Source organism: Sorex fumeus, unplaced genomic scaffold (genome assembly GCF_029834395.1).
Source record: "Sorex fumeus unplaced genomic scaffold, SorFum_2.1 ptg000063l, whole genome shotgun sequence".
In the NCBI taxonomy this organism is placed as follows: domain Eukaryota; kingdom Metazoa; phylum Chordata; class Mammalia; order Eulipotyphla; family Soricidae; genus Sorex; species Sorex fumeus.
In genome coordinates, this window is record NW_026606120.1 from 30,974,588 (window position 1) to 31,000,016 (window position 25,429).

General features: G+C 38.0%; 1 protein-coding gene across 2 annotated transcripts in view; it reads right to left on the reverse strand.

The window, feature by feature from the left end:
• LOC130035380 (contactin-associated protein-like 3) overlaps positions 1-25,429 on the reverse strand; it is a 197,020-nt gene that overhangs the window by 108,441 nt on the left and 63,150 nt on the right. For both annotated transcript variants that reach the window (XM_056127055.1, XM_056127054.1), the window contains exons 4-7: positions 19,168-19,371; positions 18,456-18,640; positions 16,309-16,452; positions 4,745-5,006 (exon numbers count right to left, since the gene is read on the reverse strand). In XM_056127055.1, the coding sequence (XP_055983030.1) occupies positions 4,745-5,006; positions 16,309-16,452; positions 18,456-18,640; positions 19,168-19,371 (795 nt within the window). The remainder of the gene's footprint in view (positions 1-4,744; positions 5,007-16,308; positions 16,453-18,455; positions 18,641-19,167; positions 19,372-25,429) is intronic.

The window sequence follows — 25,429 nt, forward strand, 5'->3', positions numbered from 1 at the left end:
AACAGGGAGCTCTTTGGCACTATTGCAGAAATATGGGAAGATGCCATCATTGACAACATTGACAAGGAATATGATTGACTGGTTCAGCACCTGCATGATCGTGCGAGGAATGCCAAGAGAGAGATAGTCACAAAAAGACGCCTGTCTTCAAAATCTCTCGAGCTCAATCTTCAATGTGGCTTGGCACAAGCCTCAGGCAACCGCAAGCAAACATCCAAGCTCGCAAAGTAGTGCAGAGAATCGATAAAGGAAGACCTCAAAGAGAGAAGAGCAGCAGTGCTGGCAGATGTGGCAGAAGGCAGGAAAAGCATTCACAATGCCTGTCTGTCTTTCGCCAACTACAAGACCAAGATGACTGCCCTCCAACATCCTGATGGATCTATCACATCTTCCAGAAGGCCAATGGAGAAGATTATCCAGGACTTCTGCTCGGATCTCTTTGATAGCCACATCCACCTGCCCACATACCAAATTCAGCAGGATGGATATGTCGTTCCCAACGTTCTCCCTTCCGAAATCCAACATGTTATTTCGTTGGTAAAAAAGTGAACAGCACCTGGTCCAGACAAGGTCAGTCCTGAACACCTGAAGAACCTGCTCTCAGTACTCATCAATACACTGGCTCGGCTCTTCACACGCTACCTGTGTGAATGCAAGTTTCCATCGCAATGGAAAAACAGCAGGACTGTACTACTGTACAAGAAGGAAGACATCCACAATATTGGCAACTATCACCTAATCTGCCTGTTGTCTGTCATCTACAAGCTGTTCACTTGAGTTATCCTGAATAGGATTGGCGGAACACTAGATGAAGGACAACCATGTGAACAAGCTGGTTTTCTAAAAGGATTTAGCACAATCAACCATATCCACATGATAACCAAGCTCACTGAGGTTTCTCGGGAGTTTAACTCTTTCTCACATTCATCAATTTAAAGAAGGCCTTTGATTCTGTAGAGACAGAAGCAGTCCTCGAGGCCCTAGCCAAACAGGGCGTTCAAAGTCAATACAGCAGGATGAGCTGTATTGTGGATTCACTACCAGGATCTCACAATTCTAGAGGAAGGTGAACATTGACGTCAAGAGAGGGGTTCGGCAGGGTGATACCATTTCACCGAAACTCTTCAGTGCCACCCTTGAGTACGTCATGTGACAACTGGAATGGGAAGGAATGGGAGTGAAGACAAATGCAGACGTTACTGGCGCCCGCTCGAGTAAATCAACGACTAACGGGAAGTTAAGTGATTAAGTAATGCTTTACCACCTTTAAGAAAGATAGCTAAATTGTCAGACTGGAAGAAACATTTGTAAAGCATATCTGCAGCATAATAACTACATCTAACTACATCCATTAAAGTGGCCTGGAGTAATAGTACGACAGAAAAGGTGTTTATCTTGCATGTGGCTGACCTGGGTTTGATCCCTGGCACAGTTTGTGGCCCAAAAAGCAAACAAAAAATTAAAGACAGTGAAAGTCACTACTGAAGATGGGAGTACATCAGAAGAAAGGCAAAACGAATAATAAAACTTATAAAAGAAATAAGGGACTCAGCCCCAGCAGTCGACCTCCATGACCCAACCACCACCACGCTCCAGGTCACTTTCCACATGCTTGGGCCGAGCTTCACAGCCGAGTGAACATACTCCTAGACATTTTCCATAATTACCACACTATATTTGATTGGGTTCAGACAGTAGGCAACAAATCATAGAGAAATATATATATATACATATATATATATATATATATATATATATATATATATATATGTATGCCTCTTGGCGAGCCCGGCAAACTACTGAGAGATTCCCGCCCACACAGCAGAGCCTGGCAATCTAGCCATGGAGTATTCGATATGCCAAAAACAGTAACAATAATGGATCTCATTCCCCTGACCCTGAAAGAGCCTCCAATACGTTGGGAAAGACGAGTAAGGAGAGGCTGCTAAAATCTCAGGCCTAGGATGAATGGAGGTGTTACTGGTGCCCGCTTGAGTAAATCGATGAACAACTGGATGACTGATACAGTGATACAATGATTAAATAAAATGAATGGACAAGCCACTCAACTATCAATAACTTTGTAAATCATGTTTTTTAACATAAAAATCATAAAATTAAAAAATATACAAACTGATGCACTTTGACACAAACTGTGCTTATCAGAGGGAAGGAGATTGTAAGGATTGGGAGAAAATATGGGTTGAGAAAAAATACCCTGGAGGTTTAAGAAAAAGTGCTGCTGTTATTTTTTGTAAATTTTCTTTAAATGTACTTAACTGCAAAGGTAATCAGCAAGTATCAATAAAAATTTGTCCTTGGTTCTTTCATAAAAAAATAACAAATGTTGAAGTTTAAATGCTTAAAAATTGGAACAATAAAACATTTCTGCAAAGCTCCACTCTCACCTTTCAGAAAATTCCATTAATATGATATGTAATGAGAGAATAGGTGTTGTGTACCCATGAGAACCAGTAAAATCTATCGTATTCAGATCATATTGCATGAGGATTTCGAATTTACACAAACCAAGATTTAACTTAGTGAATCTCAGTCAACTCAATTCCATTCCTAGGGTCTAAAAGGAACTTCACATTATCAGATTTTTCCATATATAAAAAAAAATTTAATTCTACTATTTAAATATAAAACCCATGACAATGGTCACGTAATATATTACTTTCACATTTAACATTTGTGAAATAACATGTCATGAGTGTGCCTAGATTTACATATTAATGGACTTTAAAATGCAAGATAATCCCCAAAGTTCAATAATGTCATAACTTTAGAAGTTATTCTACACACAAATGGATTCTCCTTGGAAAATAGTCAAATATCCACCCATAGGTACAAAAATACATCCAAAACCAGCAGCCCCCCAAAGGGCAATAGCAGCTCTGACAAGCACTGTAGCACTGAAGCACTATCTTCGGTTGTTCATCAATTTGCTCGAGTGGGCACCAGTAACGTCTCCATTGTGAGACTTGTTGTTACTGTGTTTGGCATATCAAATTCACCATGGCTAGCTTTCCAGGCATTGCCGTGTGGGCGGTATACTCTCGGTAGCTTGCCGAACTCTCTGAGAGGGATGGAGGAATTGAACCCCGGTTGGCCGAGTGCAAGGCAAATATCCTACTCTCTCCAGCCCAGCTATGACAAGAGAGAGGAAAATTATGACTTGAAACTGTTTAAAATATATGTGTGTATAATTCCACAAGACAGCTAAAAATGTGTCTTCTCAAAACTAACAAGGATTAAGCTAAGGCATTTCATTATTTTAAAGATATCACAACTATCATTCACCTTATAAATAAAATTATTTTCTGAACTTTTAAAATAATTGTGCTAAACTTCCATCATAATGTTATGTAAACCACAGGTAAAAAAAATTTAGCTTCTTTTGGTGTGATTATAAATGTTAATGGATTCAATTGTTTGTTAATTTTACAGATGCCAACCTTGGCTCAGTCAGAGATCAAATGCCTATTTGTAGGATAACATTGGTTCATCCTTTCTCCCTTGGCCAAGGAGTTTAGGTTTTTTGAGTTACGCCCATCACAGTGCTCTCGAGGCACTCCCATTCCTCTATGTTAATCTTTAACTTCTTCTCTGTGCTCTGCTTCCCTATCTGTTAATCACCTATATCCCCAAATTAAACCCTGTGACTTGGAAGGTCAGATCCTGCTAAGGACTCTGGATTTTGTATTTGTAAGTGAAATATTGTTTTTCTCTTTCCCTTATGTCCTTTGCATGGTTTACTTTACAGCAATGTCCTTTTTGTGTTGACACAGGAAGACAGTTAATTCTGTGCTTTTGTAACTTGGGAGATAATTGAGTCCAAATAACATTTACTCCCAGACATCTGTAATATTTAACTCAACGTAAGCCCTTGTTGCCTTTCGTTCCTAGCACCCCAAAGCAGGGTCCTGATGAAGGGACTGGATGGACCCAGGGCAAGCTGTAAGCAACCCTGGTTTCAAAACAGGACAGAGTATATCAGTGCCATAAAACTTATAATTTAAAAGCACGATTGTGAAGGAATTCTGTCATGACCCAAAAAGAAGTGACTGGACAAGGACCCTGCAGTTAAAACCCTCAGGACAGACTAATATGGCCTGAAGACTGTAGTCTGGGATCGATAGCGAGATGTCCCCAGGAGATCCATCTTTTAAGATTAATATATTTCTTACTGTGTCTATACAAAATGACTAATATCCTTAAGACATAAATTTAAGATAACTGTTTAAATGTTTAAATGTATATGGACTAAGGAAAGGAGAAACACATCCTTGAGCTGATCTCCTAGCAGGAGGAGATCTTTGTCTTAGAAGAGCTTCCTGAAGGAAGGGCTTTACATATGTTGATTGTGCTATCTCACCTAGGTGTGATTGGTATCCCCAACCTTTGGAGGCTGGACTCTTGACTAAGGCACTGAGACCAGTGCCAGGAGACTAACAGGGGAAAGAAGGAGACAGGAAAGAAGGGCAGCTTGAGACTGGAATGGAGCACTCAGTTAGATTGGAATAGGCACGTGGGGAGAACGAAATAAATGGCGGGACAGAGATTGAAATAAATGGCAACTGATCACCAACCAGCTTGGCGGCCCCGTTCCCTCCTTCATGTGTTTGTTGGCCGCTGTCAGAGGTAGGGGTGGGGAAGTGGCTCATCGCCACCTAATGTACGTGATGAGAGTGCCCACACTCCCTTTTGAACACACACCTATTAGGGAGCACATTTTTACCTGCTGTGACACTCCTCAGTGGATGTACAAGATGGAAGAGACTCAGCTGAAGTTTTCCATCATTTAGAGAAAGACTGAGGTCTCCAGACCCATGATGAAACCCGCTAGTAAATACATGTCCTGCTCGGTTCCATGTCCGAAACTGTAAAGCAAGAGACACTTCATCCTTTCCTGGGGTGCCTGGAACAGCCAAGTAACTCCTGGGGCTCAAAAATGTTATGGGCACAGGCTGAGGATACACACAGGAGAAAGTCACATTTCCCTGTGGATACAGTAAAAGACACTGTTAGGAACAGGAGTGACAGTTTCATTTCAGTAGCAGCAGTTTTCCAAGATTCATCTTTTTTGCAAACATCTCAGCAAACACGTATTTTAAATATTAGTCCTCTCCAAGTAGACAAACAGAATCATTTACAATCCTTCATACCATTCTACTCTGGATTGGTCAATGTTTGTTTGTTGTTGTTATTTTAGGGCAACACCCAGCATGCTCAGGGCTTACTCCTGGCTCTGCTTCGGGAATTACTCCATGTGCGGTTTGGGGGACTACATGAGGTGCTGGAGATTGAACCTGGTTTGGTCAGGTAACCAGCAAGGCAACCACCTTACCTGTCTGTGGTACTTTCCCTCTGGCACCTAGTTTGGTCAATGTTTTAGGAAATTTCCAACTTCATTCCTCAGTGTTAGCAAAGGGATCTATAGCAACTTTCTCCCTGAGTTTTTGGGCTGAGTAAAAGATACAATAGAGGAGAGCTTTTCTCCCTTGAGATGTTACATGTTTTCATCAGTGAAACAGGATCATGAGTACCAGGAATTCTTCTATTCTTTTTTTTTTTTTTACTCTGCACTTTCCTTCTTTTTAAAAAATTTTTATTAGTGAAACACCATGAGGTACAGTTGTAGACTTACAAATTTTTGTGCTTGGATTTCATGGTGGTGGAAAACGGGCACTGGTGGAGGGATGGGTATTTGATCGTTGTATAATTGAAATCCAGGAACTATTCTTGTCACTCAGATGATAGCAACTCTTAGTGGGAGGAATATTTATGCAAATCTGAGGGAAAATGTGCAGCTAGCCAAGATGAACCAGAAGCAGACTTACCTCTTCAAAAGTTCTCACAGGCCTTCACCCAGAGGTTTTACTGGCCAATAGTTTAACCCATCAGTTGGGAATGCTCTTAATTTTTCACAATTCTATTTAAAAAACAACACTTTATAGTCTAGATTATTTTCATTGCTCGATGAACAAATCTCTTTAATCATAATGTCTGAAGAGAAAAATCTGAATGCAATTCCAATTAAGTTTGTTATAAGAACTTTTACCTGCTATTGGATATGTTGTCATAAATTTCACAGGGAAGCATATATGTCCCCAAATTTCCCCTCATCCTCAACAAATATTATGTTAAGAAAAACAAGACTCTAGACACCAGAGCATATTTTGAAATCACTATAATCAGGTCAATGTAGTATTGGTATTGGTCGCTTGTAAGGCGAACGCCCTACCCGCTGTGCTATCGCTCTGGAGCGATAGCACAGCGGGTAGGGCGTTCGCCTTACACGCGGCCAACATGGCCGACCCGAGTTCGATTCCTCCGCCCCTCTCGGAGAGCCCGGCAAGCTACCGAGAGTATTCGATATGCCAGACACAGTAACAACAAAGTCTCCAATGGAGACGTTACTGGGCCCGCTCGAGTATTGGTATTAACATAGATATTTCAATGGAACAAAAATAGTCAACAAAAGCATCGGAGATGTTCACATATGGTCAGGATGGAGTGAAAGTTATGATGATTCAACTATGTAGAGGAAAAGATTTGGTTCACTGCTCTAGAAAATAAATAAATGGAAATTTATCAGATAAAAATTAAAATCAATGCTTGTATCACATAAAATGATACAGATTTAGATTTTAAAAACAATAAAACCATTATAAGATGTTACAGGAAGATTCATGAGGCCAGATACATTGTCTAAAGTTTTAGTCACATTCTGAAAAAAACTACAAGAAAGTACATAGATAAACTGATGACTAACAAAAATATCTATGCACCCAACACACCATAAAAATCTTTAAAACAAAATTAATACAAAAAATGTTTTAACTAAAAATGATAAAATGTTGTTTACTAACATAAAACTATAAATTAATATGAAAGTTCTTATAAAAGTAAACAGAAACGTATTCAAAATAATAAGACATAATAATCAATGTTCACATTGATAAGAAAATAAAATACAAATCTATGGAAAGCCAGAGACTGGCACACATCAAAAAGACCAAGACCAATGCCAAAGTGGATGCAGGGAGAAAGGGACTCTCATTCACTGTTGGTGGGAATGCCAACTGTCCGAACCTTTATGGAAAACAATATGGGTACTCCTCAAAAACCTAGAATAGAGCTTCCATATGATGCCAGCAATACCACTTCCGGGAATATATCCCAAGGGCCCAAAAGCACACAGTAGAAATGCCAACTGCACTTCTATGTTCACAGCTCTACTCAGAATAGCAAGAAACTGGAAATAACCCAAGTGCCCAAGAAGAGACGACAGGATAAAGAAACAATGGCACACCTACACAATGAAATACTATGCAGCTATAAGGGAAAACAAAGTCACAAACTTCGCTTATCTATAGATGAACATGAACAGTATCATGCTGAGTGAAGTGAGTCAGAAGGAGAGAGACAGACATCAAATTATTACACTCAGACTCAGCAATTAGAAGACAGTAGCTCGCCGAAGATTTCTCAGGATCCCATACCGAGCAGATTTGACTCAGGCATCTCAGATGGAGCAGGTGCCTTCTCTCTGCTTACTCCAAATGAAACCCTGGTGGGCACGAAATTCTTAAATAAAACCCCCCGTACATGGGACCAGGGACTGAAAATTACAGGTCACATGGTGACAAGGGACGGACAGTCCCTCCTCGTCTCTCTTCCTGTATTCCTTGGCTGTCATGCTTATAAACTGTCTCCAGGACCCAGTTAAGTATACCAACTGCCTTCACCCAGAGACTCACAAATGAATCTCAGAATGGATTTAGTCCCTATATAGATGTCTCCAGATCCCAGTTATTTACAGTTTTAGAATTCCAGGAGAATGCAGCTGCAAAAGCATCTGTGTGACCTCTCATTATATTCATAATGAGCAATAGAAAATAAATTGTCTAGCATCTGCCTGTGGCAGGCAGGCTTGAGTAGTGGTGGGAAAATTTGAAATAATGATGGTGGGAAGGTGTAATGGTGGTGGGATTGGTGTTGAAATATTGAATGTAATCAATTAATGTGAACAACCTGATGAAAATAAAATTTAAAAACTTAAGAAAAGTAAATGATTGCACTCATATTTGGAATATTAAAAAATATAGTGAAAGACTAAGGGCCAGGAAGACTGGACCATAGTTGCAAGCCTGCCTCAATTGCTGGGAGAGAAGGCATATGGGATAAAGGGATCGCCATGACAATGATCACTCTGGATGAGGACTGCTGGCTGAAAATGGGAAAAGGAACAAACATGATAACCTCTCAGTTCCTGTATAGCAAACCAATGCCCAAAATGAGAGAGAGAGCGAAAGAGAGAGAGACAGAGAGAGAGAAAGAGAGAGAAACAGACAGAAAAACAGAGAGAGAGAGAGAGAGAGAGACTGGCAGAGACAGAAAGACAGAGACAGATAGACCAAAGACACAGAGACAGGAACAAAGTTCCTGCCATAGAGGCAGGCTGGTTGAGCAGGGGAGGTTTAGAGATAGGAGGGAACCTGGGGACATTGGTGGTGGGAAATGTACACTTGTGGAGGACAGAAAGATGGGTGTTGATACATAGTATGACTGAAATCCAATGAGGAACAACTTTGTAACTAACTGTTATTCAAATAAAAAAATTAAAAATTGAAATTAAAAAAACAAATATTTGGAGTTTTTTTAATTTACCTGTAGTCACATAAGCAGGAAATAGCAGTAAGAAATTAGTCAAGTTGACTTAGCTGGCAAGGAACTAAGAGATGGAAAATAAAAAAAGAGTTAGCTTATAGGAGAAGAGAGGTATCTCTCATATTTCAGTGAAAGTATCATGTTACAATTTTTGGAAAGCACCAAAACTATTTGATAATTTCTGAAACTATATAAAACATTTGACTAAAATGTTATATTCAGGAATTATATCAGTGAAAATTCTAAGCAAAAATATATGTACATGTGCAAATGCTTCTCTTTTATTTGGCAAGTGGGAGTTGCAATCACACCCAGCAGTGCTCATGGCAGGGCTTGGGAGGACCATATGCAGTGTTGAGGATCAAATCAGGGTCAGTCATCTGCAAGACAAATGCCCTACCTGCTGTACTAGCACTCTGGCCCCACAAATGTCTGCTTTTAGTAATCAAAAAGCAAGAATAAAGCAAATGCCCTCACTAGGAAATGACCAAATACATAATACTATACTTTCATAATGGAAAGTTTTAAAGCTACTCTGACATAGAATTAAATCACTGAAGTGAGATGTTGCTGTCAGAAAATCAAAATGAAAAATAAGCTTTAACAATTTCATTCTTGCTAACAGTATAAAATGTGGAGGCATGTGTATGCATTAATATGTGTGACTATCAGACTAATGATTTACATAAAATTTTTTTTTATATATATAGATAGAAAGACAAATACTTGATTAGTATTAATGTGGCTTGGTTGAAAAGCAAAACTTGTGGGTAGAAAAATCAGAAGTAAAAGTAAACCAACAAAGAAATAGCAATAGCAGCCAACTTTCAAGGACTCGCTCATCTCCCCCAACCCAGGTGCAGGCTTGGTGGGAATGTCCCAAAGGATACCAGCTAGATGAAATCCAAATAAAAATCCAACCTCAAGATATTCTCCCCTCCACATCACATATGAACCATAAATTACCCTCTTATGTTAAACTTTCACTAGGGCAGCCCAAACACCAAAAACACATTAGGCCAATAATTTATTAGCCCCACCTCAATTAATATTACACCAAAAACACAATAGTAACAGTAAGCTTGAAAGTCTAAACTGCACAGGTCACAATGGTAAAGCAAAGCAGAAGCCCACCAAGCTTAGTTAGTGAAGAGACTAGTCCAGAAAATCAAATCAGTAATAATGCACTAGACAACCTCTCTGATGAGGAACTTAGAAGGGAGCTACTGAAGATGATTAGGGAGCTAAATTAAACACACCGCCAAAACAATACAAGAGAATCTGAGAGCAGAAATGTGGAAAATGAAAACAAAATTACAAACAGAAATGACAGATCTGAAAAACCTGGTAGGTGAATTGAAAAACTCAGTGGAAGGCCTAACAGCAGAGTAACAGGTTCTAAGGAACAGAATCAGTGAGTTTCAAGGTGATGCAGAGAATCTCCAGACAACAGCAGAAAATGGAAAAGAGTCTCATAATGAACCAACAACTGTGAAGAGAAAATCGGAATGAAGCCAAGAGGAATATCATACAAATCATTAGAGTCCCAGAGACAGGAAGAAAACCCTGATCAAAAAGAAACTGTCAAAGACATCATTGCTAAGATGTTCCCAGAGCTGAAGAGCACATGCAATCAAATTCAGGAGTCCCAAAGGATACCAGTTAAATGAAATCCAAATTAAAATATTCCAAGACACATCCTGATCAGAATGACAAACACCTTAAACAAACATAAAATTCTGAATGCAGCAAGATCAAAGCAAGAAATTGCTTATAAAGGTGCATCCTTAAGATGTACAGCTGACTTAAGACAGTGATGGGATATAGTGAAAAAAACTCAATTAAATAAATTCCTCACCAAAAATACTTTACCCAGCTAGACTCATTCATAGTGGAAGGTACAACACACAGTTTCACAGACAAACCACAACTCAGGAACTTCATAAACTCTAAACCATGGTTGCATGAACAAGACAAGACAAACCCCTCAAATAAACCAAAATTCAGCAGAATGATGATACAATACCCCATGATAATAATAATCTCTCTTAACATCAATGGGCTAAATGCACCAATTAAAAGACACAGAGTGGCAAGGGATGGATCAAAAATTGAACTCAATATTCTGCTGTCTGCAAGAAACACATTTGAACAGTCAGAGCAAACACAGATTCAAAGTCAATGGCTGGAAACAATTCTTCAGGCAAACACCTCTCTCATAAAAGCTGGGCTGGCCATTTTGGTATCAGACCACATTGATTTCAGACTGAAGAAAGTTCACAAGAGAAAGAGAAGTTCATTTCATATTGATCAAGAGATCTGCACATCAGGAACAACTTACCTCCCGAATGTATATGCTCCTAATGAGGGACCAGTGAAATACTTAAAAGAACTACTCACAGACTTGAAGGAAGACACAGATTGTAACACAATACTAGTGGCGATTTCAACACTGATTTGTCACCTCTTGATAGTCAGCTAGACGCAATCTTAACAAGGACATGCTTTATTTGATGAATAAATAAAAGAAAGGAACTCACTTAGTAGATATATACAAGACACTTCATCCTCAAAAAGCTGAATACACGTTCATTTCAAGTGTGCATAGGACTAAGACTGACCACAAGCTGGGCCAAAAAACATACCTCCATAAAACTAAGAAGACAGAGATTGAATCAGTGATCTTCGAAGACCACAATGCACTGAAAATATAAGGGAATAAAACACATAAACAGAAAATAAAATCAAACACCTGGAAATTAAGCTGCTCACTGCTGAAGAATGAGTTGCTTAGAAAGAAAATCAAAGAGAAAATCAAAAGATTCCTGGAAATGAAGGAAAATGTAGACACGAGTTACCAGAACTTATAGGATACAGAAAAAGGTGTATAAAGAGGACATTTTATAGCTCTACAAGGATTCCTCAGGAAGGAAGAGAGAACCCACCTAAGTAACCTAACCTCACAGCTTAAGAGCTTGAAGAATGACCAACAAAAGGAGCCCAAAGCAGGAGTAAGGAAATAATAAAACTTAGAGCAGAAATTAGTGAGTTGGATGTCCAAAAAACAATCCGAAAGATCAATGAAAATAAGAGCTGGTTCTCTGAGAAAATAAACAAGATCTATAAATCTGTAGCAAGACTCACAAAAAAGGAAGAGAGAAAAACCGAATAAATAGAACCAGAAATGAAAAGGGGATATCACAACAGAAACTACAGAAATTCAAAGGATCATCAGAGATTACTTTGAGAATCTTCATACGATGAAACAAGAAATCCTTGAGGAAATGGATAAACTCCTGGATTCCTATAGCCTTCTGAGGCTGAACCAATATACCTGGACTATCTAAAAGGACCTATCACCGTCTAGGAAATTGAAACGGTAATAAAAAATTTCTCCCCAAAAACAGAAGTCCTGGCCCAGGTGTATTCACTGGTGAATTTTTCCAAATCTTTAAAGAGTACATAATCCCAATCATTTTAAAGCTTTTTAAGGAAATTGTACAATTATAAACACTTCCAAACAGATTCTATGAAGCAAACATCACCCTGATACCAAAAGCAGACAGAGATACCACAAAGAAAGAGAACCACAGGCCAATATCCCTGATAAACATAGACACAAAGATCCTCAACAAACAAAATCCAACAATTCACCAAAAAAATTCATACACTATGACCAAGCAGGATTCATCCCAGGGATGTAATGATGGTTTAATATTCACAAGTGAATCAATGTAATCCATCATATCAATAAAATAAAGGGTAAAAACCATGTGACCATATCAATAGCTGCAAAGAAAGCATTTGACAAGAAAGAGCTCTCATTTGGGATAAAACCTCCCAGAAAAATGGGCATTGAAGGAACTTTCCTCAATATAGTCAAAACCATATACCACAAACCCACAGCAAGCATCGTTTTCAATGGGGAGAAACTAAAAGCCTTCCCTCAAAGACCGAGCACGAGGCAAGGTTTCCCACTCTCACCATTCCTGTTCAATATAGTACTGGAAGTCCTGGCCATAGCAGATAACCAAGAGAAAGATATCAAGCTCATACAGATAGCAAAGGAAGAGGTCAAGCTATCATGCACTGTAGCACTGTAGCACTGTCCTCTCGTTGTTCGTTGATTTGCTCCAGCAGGCACAAGTAACATCTCACAACAACTTGTGAGACTTGTTGGTACTGTTTTTGGCATATTAAATATGCCACGGGGAGCTTGCCAGGATTTGTCGTGTGGGCAGGATACTCTCAGTAGCTTGCTGGGCTCAGAGTTAAAATTTTTTTTAGATAAAAAGTATTTTGTCTTTAGGGCCAGAGAAAATACAGTAGATAGGGCACTTGCCTTGCAAGCAGCCAACGAGGTTCCATCTGTAGCTAACACCTATAGTCTCCTGAGCACCACCAGGAGGAAGCCCTGAATACAGCTAGGTGTGGTCCAAACCAATTCCTGAAATCCAAATAAGAAAATTTTGTGTTTGTGTAGAATCAAGTACGTAATAAAGGGCAATTAATGCTGGTAGCACGTTCGCCTTACAAGCGGCCAACATGGCCGACCCGAGTTCGATTCCTCCGCCCCTCTCGGAGAGCCCGGCAAGCAACCGAGAGTATTCGATATGCCAGACACAGTAACAACAAAGTCTCCAATGGAGATGTTACTGGGCCCGCTCGAGCAAATCGACGATCAACGGGAGGGCCTTTACCTTACCTTTTAAAAGGTAAAAAGGTATGGGCTGGAGCGATAGCACGGGCTGGAGCGATAGCACAGCGGTAGGGCGTTCGCCTTACAAGCGGCCAACATGGCCGACCCGAGTTCGATTCCTCCGCCCCTCTCGGAGAGCCCGGCAAGCTACCGAGAGTATTCGATATGCCAGACACAGTAACAACAAAGTCTCCAATGGAGACGTTACTGGGCCCGCTCGAGCAAATCAACCTTACCTTTTAATGCAAATCAAATTAAAGAACCAGGCTGTACTAGTTTAAATATTTAAAGGGCTACAGAGCCCCTTTAAATGATCAAGACCATTGTGAATTGTATATTGTTATTTAAAACTGGAAAGCAAAACTTACCCCTTTTAAAAATTTACCATCAACACCAAAAGCAGATATCTAATTCATTCAGAATTTGCTAATGTGGCTTATTAAATGACTGGGCAATTCTCTTAGAAACTAAATGATAAAAAGAAATCTTCTAAATTCTAATAACAGAGGCTGAAAATCCTAGCAAAAGCTACAGTTATAATTTGTTTTTGTTTCAGTAATTATAAAAACACACTACAATTTGTCTTTCACCGCAGGGTATGTACAAGACAAATTTTGAAACAGAGCTACAAACAACACAAAATCTAGCATAAACCACAGGAAGTAGTTTTGGAATACACATCCAACTGCAAACTGAATGGCAAATTGAGATATTTAATCCCCAAAAATCTTCACCCTTGTCCCCCACATTGCATGACAAAAATAGGTTAGCTAATTTTTTCACAATGATAAAATGACGTGTTCATTTATAACATAGCATTAACAAAATTAAAAAACATTATAAAAATTATCATTTTCCCAGGCAATTCGGATACTGTTTTCTAACAAAAGATAACTGGGGTTTATTTTATTTTAAACTTCCAAAGCCTAAAATGATTTAGCAAGCAATGTAGTAATGTTAGTTAGAAGAGCACACAATTCAGTCAGAAAGCCTCGATTTGAAATTCCACATTTTCTGTGCAACCTTACACAGGTTAATTAATATCTTGGGAATAACATCAGATTCTTTTTCTATCTGCACAACTGAAATATTATCTAAAAACATTTGTTGTTTGAAAGATGAATGTCAGGATGGCAGACTCTCAAATATATGATCACTTAATCTTTAATAAAGGAGCAAGAAATATGAAGTGGAACAAGGAAAGCCTCTTCAACAAGTGGTGCTGGGAAAACTGGATATCTATCTGCAAAAAATAGGAACTCTGACCTCTGTCTAACACCAGGCACAAAAGTCATATTAAAGAGGATTAAAGACTTCAATATCAGACTCGAATCCATAAGGTACCTGGAGGAAAATGTAGGCAGATCTGTCCATAACAATGAAGCTAAAAGCTTCTTTAAGGATAAAACACCACTGAACAAGCAGATGGAAACAAACATAAACAAATGGAATTTCATTATACTAAGAAGTTTTTGCACCTCAAAATAAACAGTGACCAAAATACAGAGAGAACCCAAGGAATGAGAGAGAATATTTACCCAATACCCATCTAATAGGTATTTAATACCCAGAATATACAAGTCACTAGTTGAATTGTAGAAGAAAAACTCTTCCAACTCCATCAAAAAATGGGGAGAAGAAATTAACAGAAGCTCCCTCAAGACAAGTACAAATGGCCAAAAGACATATGAAAAATACTCTACATCACTAATCATCAGGGAGATGCAAATCAAAACAACTATAGATATCATCTCACACCACAAAGACTGGATTACAACAAAAAGAACCAAGAACAACCAGTGCTGGCGCGGATGTGCAAGAAAAGAACTCTCTTTTATTGTTGGTGGGAAGGTTGGCTGGTCAACCTTTTTGGAGAACAATATGGGTATTCCTTCAAAAAGTAGAAATTGAGCTTCCATATGACCCCTCAACATCTTTCTGGGAATATATCTCGAGGGTGCAAAAAAGCACAGTAGAAATGACATCTGCACATGTATATTCATTGCAGCAATGTTCATAATAGCCAGATCTGGAAACAACCTGAGTGCAGGAGAACAGATGACAGGTTAAAGAAACTTTGGTACATCTACACAATGGAATACTATGCAGCTGTTAAGAGAAATGAAGTCATGAAATGTGCTTATATGTGGATGATCATGGATAGTATCATGTTAAATGAAATGAGTCAGAAAGAGAGAGACAGGCTTAGAATGACTGCACTAATTTGTGGAATACAAAATAACAGAATATGAATCTGATATCCAAGGACAGTGGACACTAGGGTCATGAATATTGCTCCATAGTTGGAAGCCTGCCTCATTAGATGGGGGAGAATGTAGCCGGAATAGAGAAGGGATCACTAATTCTATGGTGGTTGGAGAGATGGAACGCGATGGGAGATGTGTACTGAAAGTAGATAAAGGACCAAACATGATAGCCTCTCATTAGCTATATTGAAAACCATAATGCCCCAAAGTAGAGAGAGATTATGGGGAAAACTGTCTGCCATAGAGGCAGGGGAAGGTCTGGGATGTGTGTGCTTGGGATACTGAGGACATTGCTGGTCGAAAATGTGCACTAGTGGAGGGATGGGTGTTCAATCATTGTATGACTGAAACTCAAATATGAAAACTTTGTAGCTGTATCTCACAGTGATTCAATTTTTAAAAAAGTAAAATAAAACAGCAAAAAGTGCTTCACCTAAAAAAAAGAAAATAGACAGTACATTATCGTCTTTCAATGATGATAATTTAACAATGTTATGAAATTATGAATTTGTCTTTATATACATAGCAGAAACCAAACATTAACAAAAAATTTATTTATAACTTGTACCTTCCCAGCTTCTAGAAGAAGTATATTTTAAAAAGCAAATCAATAAAAAAATTGTGTTTCCTTTTCTCTTGAACTCATATATAGATTTTTCTCACCATGATGAGGATTTGTGGGCTTTTTCTCTTGGATAATTCAATGACATCTACTTCATTATAATAGAGATTTTCAAGACAGCCATTAAAGTTTTTACGTGGTAACACCATTGATTTTCTATGCTCGGGGACCCCTCCAAAGCTAATCTTAGAAAGAAGAAAAATGACATAAATAACACTATTTAATGAGTTTCTTATCTGCCTAAAATATTTCTGAGGAACAGGAAAACCATCTAATTTATCTGGCATTAATGATCATGTTAAGTATATGATCATATTTATAGATGATTCAGATTTACATATCTCCATTTGTCATATTTAAATAGTATGTTTAATACTCTTACAATTATCTTCTCCTATGGCACTATAATTTTCATTGATGGATAATAATTTATCTTTATTTCCATATAAGCCTAGATTAGTCTAATAAGTGACCTACCATAGTTGCATCCTACTTTATTAATCTTTCAAGTGACATATTTGAGAATACTGGATTTTGCCAATATTTGAGTTAGAATAATATACATTTAATAATTATGCTGAAATCATTAATACCAAATAACTTTTGAAATGTTCTAGATTGTTAGCTGCATTGTGGAATTGCTGATTTTAAGAGTGGATTTGGCAATGTACTGAAATTTGCATTAGGTCTTTAAAAATTGCATGAGATAATGTTTTTTAAAATTAAGTCACACTAAATTACAAAGTTACACATAGTTGAGTTTCAGACATACAGTGTTCCAACACCAATCACTTCACAAATGTTAATTTCTCCCCACCAGTGTCCCCAGTTTCTGTTTCAACACTCAACCTGCAACTTTGACAGGCAAAATTGATTGTTGCAGTTTGTATCTCATACTTTCACTGGTTCTTGTTGACTCTGTGGTTCAGATATATAGATAAAACAGAGCTCCACACCACCACTATGTCCAAGGAGTCCCCGACTCCTATTTCCTTCTGTCCACCTCTTCTTATTTCTGTACCTTGCTTTCTTTACTTCCGTAACCTTCTCAGTTTTATAATCTAGGAACAGGTAACCTAAGAGTTATTTGAACTAAATGGGTGCATTATTTAAAAGAAATCAAATTTTGGCACAAAAGAATTACTTCTCCAAATTATCTCTGTTGCTAATCTTCTTAAGATTGCCCTACAACTCAAAGTATCTTCAAAACCTAAAACTAGAAGTAAAGTAAAGTAAAGTAAAGTAAAGTAAAAAGTAAAGTAAAGTAAAGGCCCTCCCATTGTTCATCAATTTGCTCGAGCGGGCCCAGTAACGTCTCCATTGGAGATTTTGTTGTTACTGTGTTTGGCGTATTGAATACGTCTTGGGGAGCTTGCCAGGCTCTGCCGTGTGGGCAAGATACTCTCGGTAGCTTGCCGGGCTCTCCGAGAGGGGCGGAGGAATTAATCTCGGGTAAGCCATGTTGGCTGCATGCAAGGCAAACACCCTACCGCTGTGCTATCGCTCCAGCCCAAAACTGGATGTAATATGAAAGAAAGTTCCAAACTTTGTAAAATGTTGATGTCATATCGAAAGTGTTTCATCTACTTATTCCCTAGATGTAATGATCACTTAATCCCATGTGAGAGTAACAATAGTAAGGGACAATCCATCACAATAGCATAGAAATGTATTCCCTACATTCTTGTGTATCATCAACCACAAGAAATATTTCACTGTGATTCCCAACTCGTAAGAAACACTTTTTCTGTACACAGTGGTACATTTTCTAATAGGTAATAATGTATTTTATTAAGGAATAACAGACATCTCACATTATATTAGTCTCAACTATTATATTAGTCATAGAATAAAAAAACTTTCTGTACACAGTGGTACATTCTCTAGCAGGTAATTATGTATTTTATTAAGGCATAATTGAAATATCACATTAAATTATTCTCAGGTTAACACCATGATTTAATGGTGACATATGATAAGAAATGATCAGATGATCACAGTAAATCTCTTCGCTATCCATCACCATCTCTAGAAGGTAAAAAGGGAAAGTAGAGAGAATACTGAACCTGTGGTGAAGAGCATGGTGCCATAAGATTGAATGTTTAAAGAATAAATGTTAATATTCTTATAAATCCTGATATTTACATTTAAAAGGTACATCCAATATATTAGAAAGTGATTTTCACACCTCATAATCAAGATCCAAATAGTCAGGCTCTCCTTTAGCCTGGAAGTGATGTGTGTGTCTGTCCACAGTGAAGTTGACATGAGTCCGGAGGAGCTCAATAAGGACACAATGCCAGTGCTGATCATCTAGCAGGCTGCCCAGAGTGAGGACCTCCTGGACATCAGAGGAAGGTGAGTTAGAATCTCCTAAAAAGAGAGAAATGGTAAATGAACAATTCCGTCCTGTTCATACTATTGAGGTTTAGCACTTCTCACAATTACACTTTCCTTCTGTCCCAAGGACTGGTGAACTGGTGAAACTATTCTAGTCATGAAGCCAATTTTCTTCATATTTTGAGTAATTCTATTTCATTTGTCCTATAATTATGATTCATATCATTTTTCTTGTCTTTACAATAATGGTAGATAGCATGTTGAACATATAAAATAATCATTTTATAGAATAATCAAGTTTATAAAACTTTTTTCATAAAAGCATATTCAAGATACATTGTTGTTGCCTTTTAAAGATACACACTCAGTTATAGGATAATCCATGCACCTAGAAAGTCCTGGCTTACACCCTTGGACCATAATACTAGTTTATAGGTTATTTCTTCCACTTTCAATAGTGTCCTGGTTTTAGGATAAATTAATCATTTAGTCGTCAAAAATTAGACATAAAATTTTATCTAACTAATTTAAATTCTCCAAAGTATTTCCCATAGATTTACCTGAGTTAAGAAATAAGACAAGTTTTCCTTTAACTAACTCAAGTGTGATATATTTGCCATTTTGTCCTTCTCTGTACAACAGAATCCCATCATTTTGTCTGCTCTTAAATTTCAAAGAAATCACATCTTTTGTTGAGCTCATGTATTTCTGCTTAAATGTATACAATAAGTTACTTCTCCCATCAAAGTTAATCATCTCGGATCCTACAACAGAAAACATTAACATGTTACTGAAGTATAATATATTTTATCAATTAGTTGAAATGTGTAAGTCAACACACAAATAGAATATCTCTGGTCTGTTTAACATAGTAAAAAACTACACTGTCAATTTTCTCTGTGCACCAAAAAGAACAATACTTGGACTCAATTCTTTGCCTCTTTTGACATTTCTCCGAAAAGGCATCTTCTCAGAAATTCCATATGTTTGCATTGGTCTATTTTCATTCTGTGAACATAGTGATTATAGAAAGATGTTGAAGACAATCTCTCACAAGGAAAGTCTTTTCTTATATTTTATGGTCAGTGAATATTGTTTCACTGAAATGCTATACTTTTTACATACTTACAAAAGATATTACTAAAATTCAATGTAAATGAGTTCAATTTTAAATCAGTAGTTTTGATTTTAATTCCTATAGAGCAAACACTCCCATAAACTTTTGCTAAGAATAAGTGTTATAGGAATTTACATTAGATTTACAAAACTCCTCTGAGCTCTTAGTAAAGGATCCTCAGTCATCTAGAAAGCATATCTATTCTGCATAGTACTTCAAGAAAACATGAAAGTCATTCTACTAGGTGTCTTATTACTGTGACGTGACAATTTCTTCTCTACTTTCTGACAGTGTCTTATCTTTCTGACAGGGTCGCTTGCATTCAATTTATATTTAAAAGTTTCATCACTAATATAAAAACAACCTCAGTCAAACTAGTATTAAACTGGTTTTAATATATAGCAATATATATAGAAGAATTAATATCATCCCCACTCTCATATTTCACAACTAAAAAGTCATAAAAATACACTTGTGTAATAAATGAAAGTATAAGAAAAGATGAAACTGATATCTTTCAATCTAACTTTTATAAAAATCTGTAGTTTAAGAACAGAGAGACAATCCAGGGGACAGGGCATTAATCTTACATGTGTCTGACCCAGGTCAATCCCTAGTACCCCATCTGATTCTATGAGATCTACGAGGCATGATCCCTGAGCATCAATCCAGGAGTAAGCCTAAGCACTGAGCCAGGAGTAAGCCTTGACAACTGCCATGAGAGGCACTTCCACAACCCCCCCCCCCAAACAAAGTGCGGCTAATATATACTTGATATGCATCTCATTAAGTTTAACTAAACAATTTAAAGTAATCCCTTTATGTTTAAAACTCAAGTGTTGACATCACTGGACGGCTACATGCAAAAAAATAGGCTCAGAACTCTGCCTAACACCATGTACAAAAGTAAGATCAAAATGGTTTAAAGACCTCAACATCAGACCAGAAACCATAAGGTACATTGAAGATAAAGTTGGCAAAACCCTCCATGACATTGAAGCTAATGGTATCTTCAAAGATGCCACGCCACTGGCCGAGCAAGTGAAAACAGAGATAGATAAATGGGACTATCTTAAACTAAGAAGCTTCTGCACCTCCAAAGAAACAGTGACCAAAATACAAAGACAGTCTACAGAATGGGAAAGGATATTCACCGAATACACATCTGACAAGGGGTTGATATCCAGGATATACAAAATACTGGTTAAACTCCACAAGAAGAAAACATCCAACCCCATCCAAAAATGGGGCAATGAAATGAACAGAAACTTTCTCAAAGAAGAAATCCGAATGGCAAAAAAGCACATGAGAAAATGCTCTACATCATTAATCATCAGGGAGATGCAGATCAAAACCACAATGAGATACCATCTCACACCTCAGAGACTGGCCCAAATTCAAAAGAACAAAAGCAACCGATGCTGGCGTGGATGTGGCGAGAAAGGGACACTCCTTCACTGTTGGTGGGAATGTCCACTGGTTCAGCCCTTCTGGAAAACAGTATGGACGATTCTCAAAAAATTAGAAATTGAGCTCCCATTTGACCCAGCAATACCACTCCTGGGAATATATCCCAGAGAGGCAAAAATGTATAGTCGAAGTGACATCTGCACTTGTTTGTTCATTGCAGCCCTTTTTACAATAGCCAGAAACTGGAAGAAACCTGAATGCCCAAGAACAGATGACTGGTTAAAGAAACTTTGGTACATCTACACAATGGAGTACTATGTAGCTCTTAGAAAAGATGAAGTCATGAAATTTACATACAAGTGGTACAATATGGAAAGTATCATGCTAAGCAAAATGAGTCAGAAAGAGAGGGATAGACATAGAAAGATTGCATTCATCTGGGGGATATAAAGTAACAAAGTATGAGATTAATACCCAAGAATAGCTGAGATCAGCACCAGGAGGATTACTCCATAACTTAGAGGCCAGCCGGGTATCCTAGAGGAAAGGGCTATTCAGATAGAGAAGGGAGCACCAAATAAAAGATGTTTGGAGGATCCTCCCAGGAGGGGAGATGCATGTCGAAAGTAGACTATGGACTGAACATGTTTGCCACTCAATGCCTCTTTTGCAGACCACAACACCCAAAAGGAGAGAGAGAACACAGGGGATTGCCCTGCCACAGAGACGGGGGGATGGGGGGATGGGGGTGGGAGGGATATTATCCATGGTGGTGGAAAATGGGCACTGGTGGAGGGATGGGTATCTGATCATTGTATAATTGAAACCAAAGCACAAAAAATTGTAAATCTACAACTTTAAAAAAAATAAAATAAAATAAAGGGAAAAAAAAAAAAGAAATGAGTAGGAATAAAATCAGGAATAAAATCAAGAGAAAAAAAAAAAACTCAAGTGTATAGTAAAGAGACAGTACAGCAGATGGAGACCTTACATTGCAAGCAGACATCCCAGATTCAACTCTTGGCACTTCATATGGTCCCCAGAGCATTGACTGGAGTGATCCCTGAGTCCATAGTCAGGAGTAAGCCTTGACCATAGCTAGTTGTTATTCTCAAATCAAATAATAATAATAACAATAATAATAGATCAAATAAATCAACCATTTCATGTAGCTACCCCTTAAAAAATTGAGAAGTTTGAAGACAAAAAATTGATGAAGCCAGAATAAATTTTAAAGCTATTACATTTAGACAATATCATTTTCCTCCATGTACATTGCTGAAAGGCAAAAGTAACAAACTTTTTTTAGTGGATAAGGAATTTTAGTTTTATAAATAACTCTTTTAAAGAGTCCTCCTACTTTATTGTCAGCTCTTAGTTACACAGGAAATCAGAATGTTAACAAGGCGTTTGGCATACATCTCTCACAACACTCAGGGTAAATGTCCTAAAAGAGAATCCAACGTTGAAGTAGGGCAGGCACTACTAGTAAACATGTCTGTGATTATTCAAAAGCGAGATCAGTTACCTATATTGTAAAAGAAACTTCTCCCAACTTCAGGATAATGTCAAGGAAAATCTGTATAAGTGGGTTAAGACTATGACTACTCATTAGAATTAGTTCCCAGAAGCCACTCTTTAGGGATGGTGTTATGGGAGCGTTTCTGGAGAAGTCCTCACATATGCCAAAGACCACACACCCATGCCACTGATTTCTCTGCCAGAAGTATCTGCCACCACAAAATCCCTCAGCACCTTTACAGCAACATGAGATGTGGGTGTGTTGGAAGGGGAGCAAACCAGAGCTGTATGCTCTCTTGACAACAGACAACAGTTCTATCCTGGGGGACAATGAGACTTGGGTGAGTGAATTCAGGATTCAGTCTAAATCCATCTAAAACTTGCACATTTTGTTCTGCTGGTCAGTGTAATGGGGAGAGGGGGAGTGAATTTGCTCAGTCCACTTGTAGGAAGAGGTTGCAGGGTGCTCCATGCTTTCACACTCACACTTTCTCCACTGTAGCTGTGCCTTCCTAACCCTGGCTGGCAGGTCTTGGTCAGCCTGCAGAGTTGGGTGAGGTCGGGCAGCACTGTCCTTAAAGTGGAGCTGTACTCTGGCAATTGCTTCATGCTTTTGATCCCATTGTGGAAAACAGCCCAGAATAATTTTGATCAGATAATATTTGTCATAAGATTTTCTGTTGGTCCTATTGTTTGTTTGTTTGGGGAGGTAATTAGGCACCATCATCCAGCATGCTCAGGGATTACTCCTGGAGGTGCTTAGACCATACACAGTGCCAAGGACCAAACCAGGTGGGCTCCAGGCAAGTAAAGTACCTTAATGACTGTATTATCTCTCTAGTCCCCTCTATCTTTGTAATAATAATGTCACTTTTCTTTGAATTAGATATGCTGGTGTGTTAATGCAAAGTGCTGAGACCATCCCAAAATCTCTGACTGGATGTATCTGATGATGGGCCTGGGAATTTGCTGTTATCATACATTCTCTAATTAATAAAATTTTATAAATATATTTTGAAAACTGCTGCTCTGAAATGTAATTTTATTAACTGTGGTTGCAATCCCATAGGGAATCATGTAACTGAATGTGGGGATAATAAAAAACTGGCAACAGTAAAAGATTTCTGAATGCACAATTACTAAAAAATTAATTCAAGGGCTAGAGAGATAGTACAGAAGTTAAGTACTTGCCTCACTTGCAATAAACCCACATTCAATCTTTCCCGAGCACAGAGCACCTTGGATCCCCCAGGTGTACCTAAAACCCTTCCCTAAATTCATTGAAAATCTATGACACAATCATAAACGGGATGCTTTTTAATACCTTTGTGTTAAATTTTATTATTTTCATATAGAAAGTCATGGACTTTTGCATGTTAATTTTGTAGCCTGTCACTTTAGCATACATATCAATTGTTTCCAGGAGCATTTGTAGAAAAATATACAATTGTTTTACGTAGATTTAAATTTAAAGTTTTTTTGTAGATTAAATTTAACTTTTTTGTAAATTTTAAGTTTTTTAAATAAAAATTATGACATCTGCAAAGAATGGAAGTTTGACTTTTTCCTTTTCTATCTAAAATTTTTTTAAAAAGATATATTTCCTTACCTAATTGCTATGGCAAGTGTTTCCAATACTAATTTGAATAATAAATGGTGAGAGTGGGCAAACTTTGTGTTTTATTTTTAAGGGAAAGGACTTTGATTTCTCCCCAAATGGTTATAATATTTGTTTTCGCAGTTCATTCAAAATAAAACCCATAATGACCCTCAGGTATTTCTGACTGTGGTTGCTTGCATTGCATGTCTTGAAAGAAGATGGAGTGTGGGCAGAGAAAAATGCAGGAATATGTGCTCTAAAGCACATACATTACACTTTATGGAACATTCTACCCAGGTACAAAAGCTGTAGAAAATGATAAAGACACAAAATTATAATATAAGCGAAACCAAAGCACTACAGTTACCAGGGCTTAAGCTTGGAGAGGCTCCAGGTCAGAGAGAAAAAAGGAAGATATCAGGCAGAGCCCAACAGACTCCTAGTGCAGATGAGACAGAGTTGAGTCTGCTGAGAGACTAAAGCACCTGGAATGCATCAGCAGAGTACAGAGAAGAGAGAGGCAGAGAATGCAAGTGACTGAGAAGCAACATTTCTAAAGCTTTCAGAAAAGCATGGATCAGTGCATGCCTTGGGGCTGGGCAAAGAACCACCGATGTGAATGGGAAATAGGATTTACACACACAGGACTAGTAGCCATTCTATTGCTTACTCACCCAGAAATCTCAATACCCATGTAATAGGGTGGAGTGCTCAAGATGGTCTTACTGAGGAGTGGGGAATAATTAACTCTAGACCAAACACTGAACTGACTGGGAATAACAACTTTTTAAAAGAAACACTTAAGGGGATCAAATTCTTTTTTTTTAATTTTATTGAATCAGCGTGAGATAGTTACAAGCTTTCATGTTTGCTTACAATCACAATATGATCAAACACCCATCCCTCCACCAGCGCACATTCCCCGCCAGCAATATCCCTGGTATGCTCCCCCTTTCTCACCCTTCCCCTGCCTCCATGGCAGACAATATTCCCCATAATGTCTCTCTACTTCTGGGCATTATGGTTTGCAATACAGACACTGAGAGGTTATCATGTTTGGTCCTTTATCTACTTTCTGCACAAATCTCTCATCCCAACTGGTTCCTCAAGACATGAGGATCAAATTCTTAACATTCTAAGACACCATCCAAATATATATTTGAATGAAGTTCAA